The 13,747-nt window shown below is 43.2% G+C and overlaps 1 protein-coding gene across 4 annotated transcripts in view; it reads left to right on the forward strand.

Annotated features, from left to right (window-relative positions):
• Positions 1-13,747, forward strand: part of LOC106081131 (rho GTPase-activating protein Graf) — a 349,632-nt gene that overhangs the window by 321,593 nt on the left and 14,292 nt on the right. For 3 of the 4 annotated variants that reach the window (XM_013242882.2, XM_013242885.2, XM_013242883.2), the window contains exons 7-12: positions 5,377-5,428; positions 6,098-6,411; positions 6,723-7,053; positions 7,121-7,226; positions 10,917-12,176; positions 12,245-12,324. In XM_013242882.2, coding sequence (XP_013098336.2) covers positions 5,377-5,428; positions 6,098-6,411; positions 6,723-7,053; positions 7,121-7,226; positions 10,917-12,176; positions 12,245-12,324 — 2,143 coding nt within the window. The remainder of the gene's footprint in view (positions 1-5,376; positions 5,429-6,097; positions 6,412-6,722; positions 7,054-7,120; positions 7,227-10,916; positions 12,177-12,244; positions 12,325-13,747) is intronic. The other variant, XM_013242886.2, reaches the window with a different exon arrangement.

The raw sequence follows: 13,747 nt of genomic DNA on the forward strand, positions 1-13,747 counted from the left end.
GCGTTTTACTCCAGTCCCAACTATTGTGTTGCCCAAAAAGTAATTGCGGATTTTTCTTGTAGTCGGCGTTGACAAATTTTTTCACAGCTTGTGACTCTGTAATTGCATTCTTTCTTCTGTCAGTTATCAGCTGTTACTTTTAGCTTGCTTTAGAAAAAAGTGTAAAAAAAAGTATATTTGATTAAAGTTCATTCTAAGTTTTATTAAAAATGCATTTACTTTCTTTTAAAAAATCCGCAATTACTTTTTGGGCAACCCATAGATAGAAAGAGTTGGGGTATTAGGCCGGAGACGGTGCGCTGCATGTTTCCGGCGGTAGGTTGGCTGATTATCACCTTTGCATGTCTTTTAGACAACTACAACCCTTCGCAGAATGTTCAAGAAGCAAGGAGTAGTTCCCCGAGAGAAGCAAGGAGTAGTTCCCCGAGAGAGGCGTTCAATGCCATTCTCGACATTTGCCATTTCCACCTGTATATTGGAAGTATGGCAACCATTAGTGTTGCCAACGCATTTGTCTGGGGGAGCCTATGAAGGCAAAGAAATCGCCTTTCAAACTTTGAGTATTCTTCTGTTGTGCTGTGTGATAGAAATGCAGCATGACGACAAGCAATATATGGCGTCACTGATTCCGCGGATTCCTTCTTTTTTGGCGGATTGGAGGTCGTTTTCCCGAAAAAAGATCAATGGGCTCGGGGTTCATCGCCCTTCCCTGGGTCTTCTAAAAATACAGCATAACGACATGCAACGTATGGCGCCACTGATCGTGCTATGTGACACGCAGTTGAATAATATTCAGATCTGTTAGAATGCCACTCCACTGCGATGGGCTGTCTAATCTGTTCTCACGTGGACCACCTCCATCAGAAGACAAAAATCCTCCCTGTGCGAAGACATAACTACATGCTGTCTAAGCAATACCTTCTGGACTGTTATCCATTCCATTCAAATCATAATCTTGGGGGAAAGCTCCCCGGCTCTCTTCAGTCCCACGTCATCTGGGGGTGGCGGGAACGAAGCGCCTGATTAGCTGGATAGGAATGGATCGCTTGTTTCTGCAGATCGTGCTATGTGACACGCAGATCTGTTAGAATGCCACTCTATTGCGATGGGCTGTCTACTCTCTTCTCACGTGGACCACCTCCATCAGGAGACAAAAATCCTACCTGGACGAAGAAATACCTACATGCTCTCTAAGCAATACCTTCTGGACTGTTATCCATTCCATTCAAATCATAATCTTGTGGATAGGTATTCACCGCCCAAAATCTTAAGGTGGATCTACGTGATCTAGAGCGTGAGGTTAAACGCTACATGAGGGAATCTCCTGAGCAAGCGGCATATTAACGGGGTCTAAACAACATTCATGCAAACACGAAAGTAGATGCGGTGAATAGTTACCGGGTGAATGTGGTCCTTGAAGAACGACCGCCTCTTATTGCACAAACCGCCTCAACTCCTACAGAGGACACGTCACCTGTTTAACTGGCCAGCCAGACCTACTCGTCTCAGACCCCTCAGATCCCTCGGGACGCACCCCACCTTAGTCGCAGAGTTCCTGGATCTTGATATTCAATAAAATCTATGAGACGAAAGATGGAACACAACACACTTCTACAACAACAACAACTTCTACGATGACCGCTCGAATGAGGCGTGAGCTGTTAATATAGGTTGTAGTTTCGCAAAAGCCCTGTGGCCCATTAAGTCTCTTTTCCTGCGTCTGTGGAAGCATCACTTCGGATTGCTGATTGAAGTCTTGACTGGTGATTGCAACGTCGGGTCTATAAAGTCTTGCTGGACACAGGGTGAGGCGGACTTATGCAGGGTGTGCGATGACAAGGAGAAGAGTTAGTAGAGAGTTAGGCAAAGATCCTCTATGTAAGCTTCTTGGTAGGTTGAATGCTTTCTAAGATTACCGCGCAAATAAACGTGGGTGGACTCTAGGGGTTTGCAGGTTTGCAAAGGCCTTCGGTCCGATTATTTCACGGAACTTGACGTAACTTATCACAGATCTGAAAAAGCATGACCTCGCACTGTTAAAACAATCTTCTGATTGCTCAACGTCTGGTCTTAGAAGTCTTACTGGATGCATGGAGATGCGGACGTCTGCAGTTCGTGTGATAGCAAGGAGAACTTGTAGAGTTAGGCAAAGATCGCGCTACGGAGTCAGCGAAGCATCCTCTATACGAGCTTCTTGTTAGCAAAGGCTTTTTATACCCACCACAATAGGATGGGGGTTTACTAATCTAGTCATTCCGTTTGTAACACCTTGAAATATTGATCTGCGACCCATAAAGTATATAAATTCTTGATCGTGTTGACAATTTAAGTCTATTTATCTATGTCTGTTTGTCTGTGGAGAGTTTTCTGCACGAAATTTTGCACAGATACTTCTTATTGATGTAGGCCGTTGGGGATTACAAATGGGCCATATCGGTCCATGTTTTCATATAGCTGCCAAATAACCGATCTTGGGTCTTGACTTCTTGAGGTTCTAGAGGCTGCAATTTTTATCCGATTTGGCTTAAATTTTGCACATAGTGTTCCGTTACGACACCAATCGTGACAAGTATGGTCTGAATCGGCCTATAACCTGATATGGTTCCCATATAAACCGAGCTTCCGATTTGACATCTTGAGTTCTTAAAATCCGCAGTTGTTATCCGATTGAGTTGACATTTGGCACGTAGGGTTCTGTTATGACTTCCAACAAGGTGTATAACCTGATATAGTACCTATCTAAACCTACCTCCTGATTTGACATTTCAAGCCGCAGGAAGCCTCAATTTTTATTCGATAGGTCTGAAATTTTGTACCTAGTGTTCTGTTACGGCTTCCAACAATTGTGTTACGTACAGTCCAAATCCTTTGTGTACACTTTTAGCAGAATCCATGGTGGTGGGTTTCCAAGATTTTGCCCGGCCGAACTTAGCACGCTTTTACATGTTGTACGATAACCGCGCGAATGAGGCATGGGGTATTGAAAAATGTCCGAAGTGTGTCCGAGTATTTTGCAGAACAGGACGTCTCTTATTCTGGGGCTGTGAAGGCATGACTTTGGACTGATAATAAGAATCCTGACTATTCACTGTAACGCACTGGGCGCAGATAGTGGTTGATTTTTGCAGGGTGTGTGATGATTAGGATAAATTAATGCCTAATAATATTGCGAGCAAAAGACACTGCCATCCGGTCTGTCATTAAGACTCTCCACACGATATCGCTGATTGTCCGCAACTGCAGTTGTAAAGGGTGATTTTTTTGAGGTTAGGATTTTCATGCATTAGTATTTGACAGATCACGTGGGATTTCAGACATGGTGTCAAAGAGAAAGATGCTCAGTATGCTTTGACATTTCATCATGAATAGACTTACTAACGAGCAACGCTTGCAAATCATTGAATTTTATTACCAAAATCAGTGTTCGGTTCGAAATGTGTTCAAATTTTGACAAATTTTGTTCAGCGATGAGGCTCATTTCTGGTTGAATGGATACGTAAATAAGCAAAATTGCCGCATTTGGAGTGAAGAGCAACCAGAAGCCGTTCAAGAACTGCCCATGCATCCCGAAAAATGCACTGTTTGGTGTGGTTTGTACGCTGGTGGAATCATTGGACCGTATTTTTTCAAAGATGCTGTTGGACGCAACGTTACGGTGAATGAACACATTTCGAACCGAACACTGATTTTGGTAATAAAATTCAATGATTTGCAAGCGTTGCTCGTTAGTAAGTCTATTCATGATGAAATGTCAAAGCATACTGAGCATCTTTCTCTTTGACACCATGTCTGAAATCCCACGTGATCTGTCAAATACTAATGCATGAAAATCCTAACCTCAAAAAAATCACCCTTTAGTTATTCCGTATACGGACCATTGCACTATCTGCAACCTGAGGACGCGCCATGTAGCTCTCAACTGAGCTGCTCGTGACGACGAGCACACAAATCGAAGCATAAAGTTCCAAACCATGTGGTACTTTCTCTGCGTTGCTGGTGTTTGTCTACGCTGAAGTTGACGCTTTTGGATTGTTGCTGCAAAATCAGCGTAGTAGACTTTGGCAAGAATACTTCAGACATGGATTCTTTGTTTGTGCCACTAGTGCTACCCACAAGCGATTTGAGGATTTTGAATATATTTCGCTATCGATTCTCACATTCAGCCGTCGTATTTCCACTATTCATGTAGTGAACAATTAGATGAAAATTTGGTGGCAGATCTCAAAGTTTTTTGCTGCAAAATAGCGCCGTGCTCTTGCAATCATCCACATACGATACGTCCGCGATGACTGCCAGAGGTAAGGTTAGGTAAGAGTGGCAGTCCTTTATAGACTCACTTAAACAATTTTAAGTCCATTGTAATACCACAGCAGCGACAGACCTAGGCTTCTGGCGGGAATCGAATCCACGACCCCTGCACTGGTGATCCAAGCACGCTACCTACCAACTCGGCTACCAGGGAGCAAGTAGAATTAAAACAGTCGGCAGTTATCACCCCACTTTGGAGATCTTCTTGTTTCACTCTTTAAGGCTTCGACTTTGTATTCCAAAATTACACATACAACTAGCGACCACAGATATAGGCAAGGGACACCACACTGGCCAGAACTTTAAGCTCCGATCTGTGTGGTGTTCATTGTTATCACGAGAAGCTTAGCTGCGTGCTACCGGGAGCGTCCAGAGGTTGCGGATAGTGGAAAGCTTCATACGACAATTGCAGTCGCGGGCAATCAGCGGTATTGAGCGGAAAATCTCGGTGAGAGGCCGGGCGCCACTGGCTCTTGCACAAAAACTGAGTGCCTATGATGCAAGGCGAGTTATTGGCGCCTTTAAATAACCAATGGCCATCATGTAGCAGCGGCGATCGGACCTTTGGACCGGAACGAGCTTGCTCACCTATAGGAACTAGACGAGGATCGCCACCACCACATAGGCATGTGGCTACATCAACAACAACTACAGAAATAGTTCAGTAACCAACTTTTCAAACCAGTTGGTTGGAGGCATGAGTATCGACTATCTTCAAAAGCTCATGAGCCACAATGGCCGTTCTATAGCAAGGACAGACCTGTATGCGACCACGACTAATATGTGCAAAGCAGTCATTGTGCTTCGAAATTTGCAAAATTGCTGGTGCTTATGTGCCTCAAGTGTCTTAACAACAGAGGCGTTTGGACGACTGCCCTTTCTCAGTTCTTCAGTTTTACCAAATCTTTGAGTCCCCCTACTAGCATCCCTAGAAAAGTCATGTAATGATGTCGTATGACGCAGAGAATTTCCTACTTCAACGATTCCAGTTTGTGAAAATTTTGCTTTTATTTCAGGCAAATGAAGAGGTTATCACATTTACCAATCCATCTTTTTCTTACTTTACAGAAGCCGGAGGAGAAATTCACCAAACGCGGATACCTATTTTTGATGGAAAAGAGTAAGTTTTACCTATGACACAAACCAGTACAAATTCTGTTGTAATGTATATTACGCACATACATGTAAACATTATGCAATATTATGTACATACACATATAAATAGTACATTTACTCTACACCCTGTGTCACACCAACATATATGAAGTAAACGCAAAATTCATTGTCTATGTATTTTTCCAATTTAATAATTCCTTCATTCATTAAGCTTGACCTCAAAGAGGTGTTAAGTTACTCTTAACATTTTTAATAAAGCTTACAACTCGAGCTTTCATTCCATTCTAAAGCAATCTTCATTGCTCTCAAGTCAAGAGAAAGCAATAATATCTCAATTCTCTTTGCCTGTCAGAGCAGGGATCATTTTTTCATAATGCGTTCATTTGTCTTTCGTAACGAGCTTAATTATCGAAAATGCAATGCAATGGAAAATGACAGCCGAGAATACCACAACACTCACCATGGTATGACTTATCTTCCTTTTTGGGCAATATGCATCTTGAATTCCATTATATAATGAACTGGGGACCTTTTTAAAACACTGGAAAAATACATACTGTCCGATTATTGGCATAAATGTATGTATGTACTTAAATGCATTACACTCATACCTCTGTACATAACCAACTCAACCATCTCAATGTTACAACACGGCATTAATACCGTAATTTAGGTTCTCTTTTGAAAATCTCTCTTTTAGAACCATTCAAGGCAACATGGACGAAATACTACTGCACCTACAAAAAGCAAAAGAAGGAGTTCACCATGCTCCAGTTCAATCAGATGAACCACAGTTTCGCTAGACCCGAGCAGCGAGAAGAAGAGAAACTAACACTAGTGTCGTGCCAAAGAAGAGCATCGGAATTTGAGAAGAGATTCTGTTTCGATTTGACATTCAAGGAGAAACCGGGAAGCGTGTATACATTCCAAGCTTTAAGTGAAGAGGATCGCAGAGCGTGGATAAACGCCATGGATGGAACAGAGCCGGTAAGTGGAAAAAACATATTGGGTTGCCCAAAAAGTAATTGCGGATTTTTCATATAGTCGGCGTTGACAAATTTTTTCACAGCTTGTGACTCTGTAATTGCATTCTTTCTTCTGTCAGTTATCAGCTGTTACTTTTAGCTTGCTTTAGAAAAAAAGTGAAAAAAAGTATATTTGATTAAAGTTCATTCTAAGTTTTATTAAAAATGCATTTACTTTTAAAAAATCCGCAATTACTTTTTGGGCAACCCAATATTTAAAAATTCCTAAATTTATTTAAAATATTAAATGCTTTGTTTGTTTTTAAATTCCAGACGTACTTAGCCCCAGGCAAAATCAAAGCTGGCGAAGAATATCAATTGGATGAGACTGGCTTTGCCTTTGTGCGCAAATGCATTGAGGTTTTGGAGAATCGCGGCCTCGAGGATGAAGGCATTTATCGTAAAAGTGGTGTGGGCACTAAAATTTCCAAACTTTTATCCCTGGGCATGGACCGCAAAAAAGCCGATTCGGTTTTCACCGACGAACAGTATCGTGATCTCATGGAGAGCAATACCATAGCCAGTGCTCTGAAAACGTATTTGCGCAATCTTAATGAACCTCTGATGACGTATCGTTATCACAGTGGTTTCATTGAAGCAGCCAGTAAGTTGAATAAAGGCATTAAATTGCCATAGTTTACGGGTGATTAACTTGTTTTTTTTACTTGCAGAACAAGAAAGTCTTAATCAGCGTGTGCATGAAGTGCACAAGTTGGTGTATAAATTGCCACAGCCAAATTTTGAAATGCTTGACATGGTCATACGACATTTGACCGAGTGAGTATATTAATAATAAAATTGGGTCTATAATAATAGTCTCGTAATTTTTCTGTAAAACGAAAATAATGCCAAAAGCTATCATCGTTAACACAGGACTATTTTTAAACACATTCCAAAGAATCAAGAATTTTGGTTCTAAAACAGCGATATCCAGCCCTTTACGGTAGCGTTGATGGCAAGTCACACGTTTTCTTATGCTCTTTGTGTCAGTCGTTGTTGAGACAGCAACGAATTAAGATGCTCGGGGGCATAAGCATCGCTTTTTTGTCTTTATTTTAAAAATGAAAAAAAAAAAAATATATTTTAGGTTAACTTTGGAAAACACTAATGATTCAGCCAAAAAGAATGATTTTTTACGTTTTGAGAGAATTAAAAATACTAAAAGAGAGTATTTCACACATACAGTCACATTTTCATAATGGACATCGCTGTTCTAAAAAGAACTTTGTTCTTTTTAGAACAGTTAATGAAATCCCTGGAAGTGAAGTAAAAGCCACTCCAGGCCCTTTCAGTTGTTGTTGCATGTTAGAGGTAGCGATACTCGTTCAGGTCCTATAGGTGAGCAAGCTTGTTCCGGTCCATAGGTCCGATCGCCGCCTTGTCATATCGAGCATTATAGGCTATCAGTATTTAATCAAGAGCCGGTGCCGCTCGTCCTCTCATTGAGATTTTCCACTCGGTACCACTGTTTGTCGGCGACTGCTTTTGCAGCTACTCCGTATGAAGCATTCCACTACTCGCAACCTTTGGACGCGCCCGATAGTTCTCAGCTGAGCCTCTACAGAAGTACAGAATAGCGAAAAAGTAGTGTGCCTGAAGGGAAGGGCACGGAATGAGGTCTTCACCCTTAGCCCTATACCTTCTCGCAATTGTAGAGCAGTTAAAACAGAGACAACCAGGATACTTCTCTCATAGTCCATAGCCTTTTCCTGTGGCAAGGGTACTTAAACTACCCTTTTCCAATGGTAAGGGTACCAAAACTATCCTTTTCCTATGGCAAGGGTACTGAAACTACCCTTTCTCTTTGGCAAGGGTACAACAACTACCCTTTTCCCATGTAAAGGGTACTAGACCTAGCCTTTTCCTATGGCAAAAGTACTAAAACTACCCTTTCCCTATTGCAAGGGAAAGGGTAGGGTATGACAAGAGTACTAAAACTACCCTTTTCTTATGACAAGAGTACTAAAACTACCCTTTTCCAATGGCATGGATACTAAAACTACTCTTTCCCTATGGCAAGGGTATTAAAACTACCCTTTCCTTATGGCAAGGGTGCTAAAACTACCCTTTCCCTATGGGGGGGACACGAAAAGTACCTTTTCTCTTTGGGAAGGGTACAAAAACTACCCTTTTCCCATGTCAAGGGTACTAGACTTAGCCTTTTCCTATGGCAAGCGTACTAAAACTACCCTTTCCCTATGGCAAAGGTACTAAGACTACCCTTTCTTTATGACAAGAGTACTAAAACCACCCTTTTCTTATGACAAGAGTACTAAAACTACCCTTTCTCTATGGCAATGGTACTAAAACTACCCTTTCCCTTTGGCAAGAGTATTAAAACTACCCTTTCCCTATGGCAAGGGTACTAAAACTACCCTTTCCCTATGGCAAGGGTACTGAAACTACCCTTTCCCTATGGCAATGGTACTAAAACTACTCTTTCCCTATGGCAACGGTACTAAAATTACCCTTTCCCTATAGCATGGGTACTAAAACTACCCCTTCTCTATGGCAAGGGTACTAAAACTACCCTTTTCAAATGGAAAGGGTACTAAAACTATACTTTCCCTATGGCAGGGGTACTAAAATTGATCTGTGCCTATAGAAAGGGTACTAAAACTACCCTTTCTCTTTGGCAAGAGTGCTAAAACTGCATTTTCCTTACGGCAAGAGTATTTGCACAGCTGATGCTCCATTTGCACAGCTGATGCTCCATTTGCACAGCTGATGCTCCATTTGCACAGCTGATGCTCCATTTGCACAGCTGATGCTCCATTTGCACAGCGGATGCTCCATCGTCTTCAACTTTTCCTCATTCCCTGCAGAAATCTTCATCGTCCCGAGGTAAACGAAAAGCCGGAAAAGAGACCGAACAAAGTCCCACCGACTGGAGAGCTGCCCCTTAGCAATCCCAGGCCCTTACAAAAATACAAAATGACTCGGGTCAAAAGACTGCAGAGAGCTTATTCGAGAGAAGAATTGTTCATCCATAACGCTACGCCTTCTACCCGCCATCGCAGGGCATTAGCACAGCTGGTGCTACATTATCTTCAACTCTTCCTCATTACCTGCAGAATTCCTTATCGTCCCGAGCCCAACGCGATGCCAGCGACCTGTCATCGCAGCGGTCGGTCAAGACTCCCACCAACAAACCATGAACGCTCTTACCCAGCTCAAAGACAATCGACATCCTCGTTCCGGAGAACTTCGGCCACAGGGCCCTGACAAACCTGCAGGGCCCAGGGCCAGACCACGCCAGGGCCTTTAGTTTCCCTTGAGTGCCCACATAAAGCGTGACAGTCTGACAGGAAGCCCGAAAAACACTGCACCCGTTCAGAGACTATGTGACTCCCTAATTCCTAGGAATTCAACAAAAATTCCTTCCACGGTGCGCCCGATGCACCCATCAGTGTAATCAGAGGGACTCATGAAGAGCGGGACACCCCCAGAAGACTATCTCAGATCGTCATCAAAAAAAGATTCGCCCGGCACAGGATTTATCATTGCCCTGATACTAGAGCCTTAAGCGCTGCCTGACTGTCCGATCGGGCCGCCACTCCCGCATTGCAAATGCAAATTTGCCCAGAATATTTCATTAAGGAACAGGGGCAAACTTCACACATATAACTGAGTGCTGTCCGATTCAAGTTTAAGCTCAATGATAAGGGACCTCTATTTTATAGCCGCGTTCGAACGGCGTGCCGCAGTACCTTCTTGGGGAAAATTTACCTCAAAAATGTCACCCGCATTAGGAGGGGAAATTACGGCTGAGAAATTTTTCTGATATTCTCGCCAAGATTCGAACCCAGGCGTTCAGCGTCATAGGCGGACATGCTAACCTCTGTGCTACGGTGGCCTACCGCATCGATATTATCTAAAGTGCCTTCAGGAGCCTGTATGATTCCTCGATTCCAAGAAACTAAATGAAGAATCTGGACCCGGTATGCCCGTCCGATTTATACCGTACGTACAACCTGTCGAAAAGGTTTGACTTCTCTGGTAAATAATCCGTTGAGCTGTATAAAGCATGCCGCCAAGCCACATTACCATCAACCAGTATAACATAAAGTTTTAGGAGCGCCAGGTTCTTTACTCTCTTAGTCGAAGGACGATGCAAAGGTCTAATTTTACCCTTCCAATTGTCCCCTTCAAACATTATGTCGCTGTTTGGTCCATCTACCCAAGATCATCAACTTAACCAGCTTTATGTCTACAAATTTCCAATGAGCTTGTCTGGGCTGATTTTACCATTAGCCTCCAAACGCACTGTCCAAAAACAGTCACCCTGTGGTTCAAAAAATCTATTCATCCCGGCTTAGCCTGTCGCCTAGACGGCGGCGTTTATGATTGGCGTTTTACTCGTAACCTATTCCTACGAGATTGAGAGATGCCGGTCCTGATGTTATCATTACAATAATATTCTCTACATTAATGAAATTTTCAAATTTTTTTTTCCTCTCCTTTCAGAGTCTCTCGCAAATTCGAGAAAAATAAAATGTCTGTCTTCAATTTGGGTGTTGTCTTTGGTCCTACTCTGCTACGTCCCCAAGAGGAAACAGTGGCTGCCATATTGGATATTAAATTCAACAATATTGTCATCAATATTCTCATTGATAACTATGAACGCATTTTCAAGAATGATCCCAGTACAGTGAGTACGCACCTGCAAAATAATTCCAGTAGTCCACCGGTTCGTGTGCCGCGTGCCAGTCAATCCAAACAGTCCCTATTGGCGGGAGGCGGTGGTGGTTCGGTGGGGCGAAATTCCATGTATTCGCCGCAGCAACAAGTCTATAGGGTGGTGACCAAATCGAATTACACCGATTCACCCATGTCTTCGAGTTTACAAAACATTCCAAATGGCATGATCTACGGCACCACCGGCAGCGGTGGTAGTGTGGGAAGTTCTGGTGTCATTACGTCAAATGGTACCGGCGGTGGACATTTGTCAACGCATACAACCAACGGAGGCAGTAGTGGTCCCAAAAGTCTTGGCATGAGTGTCAATATGGGCAGTGTGAAGAATCTGCATTCAATGTCGCAGAGCGATATAAGCATGCGCCGCAACAACGCCAATGATCCAGTGTATGGCATTTTGAGTTCGACCACAAATGGTGGCCTGACGGCTCACCATGCCACGCCCGCGAACGCCACAAATCTAAGGCATGACTATCTGATGGCCACTGCCACACCAGCCTCGACATCCATATATAGTACGAATTCTGCGGGAAATCGTATCAGCGCAAACAATGTCTCACCACCCACTCTGGCCATGCGCAAGGAAGCTTTATATGGCGGTGCTCCCAGTGGAGGCGGCGGCGGTGGTGTTGGCTCTGGCAATGGGCCCCAACAACATCCACCTGTACAGCTGCAGCGCAGCAATCATCTGCCATATGCCCAAAACAAACACTATTCTTCAGCCGCCGCTGCCTCTACATCGAGTTCCAACGAAAGTGTTTGTGATTCTCTGTCATCAACGAATGGTGGAGGAGGCGGCACCAATTCCAGTCGTTTCCTATCCGCCCGCGGTTCCATAGACTATGTGCCACATTCCTCACAAGCCACATCATTGTCTACGCTGCTGGTGGACGATGTAGTCACGGCCACGGCTGCTCCTTCTATGATAGTGGGCAGCTCCGGCAGTTCACCAAATGAATATACGCCGCAAAAGATGCATCGCAATAAGGATGTAAATCAAATAAAACGAGATCTGGATGCGGGTACAGCGTAAGTATTTCCTGTCGTGGTAGTTATGGGAAAGAGGTTCATAATTATGTTTTGGTTTTTGTTTTTAGGAGGGTGCGAACGTTATATGCGTGCTTGGGTGAAAGTGAGGGTGAACTATCGTTTGAACCAAACCAAATTATAACAAATGGTGAGTACAACTAAAATGTATACGACGATGTGGTATGCCTACAATATATATAAAAAACATACAATATCGAAAGAAAAAGTGGATTAGGGGTAATTTTGAATGCATAGATGATAATGTATTCATTGGGATGGAACTACACCATAATTTTATAAAACGGACATATGGGCTAGCCCCTGTGCATATGCGAACTAGGTTAGGTTAGGCAAATCGCTAAAACAGATTGGACCAATTTTTACTAACGACATCTGTTGAGGGGTACATTTGACAAGAATATATAGAATAAAGCTGAAAGATGGACCAATATTTTTAAAGCATCTGACATCCAAAAGTCACGTTTAGGATGAAATGAATCGTATGTAACACAATGGATGACCTTGATCTTGCTGTAGCCAAAGACTTGCGTAAGGGAAGCAGTCCTTGACCAAGAGTGATCCTGCATAAATCTCGCTACATAAACCCGCCTGTAGTGAGGATCGCCTTGTTCGTCAACACTCTAAAGGGGTTATTCTCCCATCCATTCTGGTTTATTCCTCCACTTATTCTGCATTCTTTTCCCACTCATTCTGGGTTTATTCCTCCACTCATTCTGGCGAAATTTGTAAGAAGCATTCTAAAATTTTTTGTAAAATGGTATCGGTCACCAAAACTCAGTTCCGACTTGGCTTTTGTCGTGCTAAAACGTAAATCAAACAGCACTTATTGTTATGAGAAAGGCATTATTGTTTTGAGAAAGGGACATAGAATGAAGCCTATACAAGAACCGCTAGTTGTTGTTGTTGTCCTCATCAAGATCTTATAGGTGAGATCAAGATCCGACCGATCGCAGCAGAAACATGATGACCATTGGTTATTTAAAGGCACAATACCTCGCCTTGTCGTATGGAGCATCATAGACACCCAGTACTTAAGCAAAAGCCGGTGCCACCCGGCCTCTAACTGAGACTCTCCATTTGATATCGTTAATTGTTTGCGACTGCAGTTGCAGCTACTCCGTGTGGAGCATTCCACTATCCGCAAACTGTGGATGGTTGGTTGCTTAGCTAGGAGCCCGGTAGCTCCTAGGTAAGCCTCTCGTGATAACGAAGAACACCACACAGATTGGAGCTCAAAGTTTGCAGCCTGTGTGATGCTTATAGTTATCCCATGTCGGGACAAGTAAATGTCCATATAGGTTTTTTGATTATGGCAGGGTAGCCGCTCTTGCCATCCCCAAAGCCAGCAAAATTGTTAAAAACTGAGCCTGAGCAGGGTTACAATCATCGAATCCGGCACGGGATTACTATAAGCTCCGTTTTGTGTGGTGTTCAACGTCATCACTGGGATGCTCCATTAACGGAGTATCTGTAACTTCAGTCACGGACAATCAGTGGTATCGACTGGAGAGTCTCATTGAGAGACCGGGTGCTTAATGCTCGATTCGACA

This window comes from Stomoxys calcitrans, chromosome 4 (assembly GCF_963082655.1).
Source record: "Stomoxys calcitrans chromosome 4, idStoCalc2.1, whole genome shotgun sequence".
Lineage (NCBI taxonomy): Eukaryota > Metazoa > Arthropoda > Insecta > Diptera > Muscidae > Stomoxys > Stomoxys calcitrans.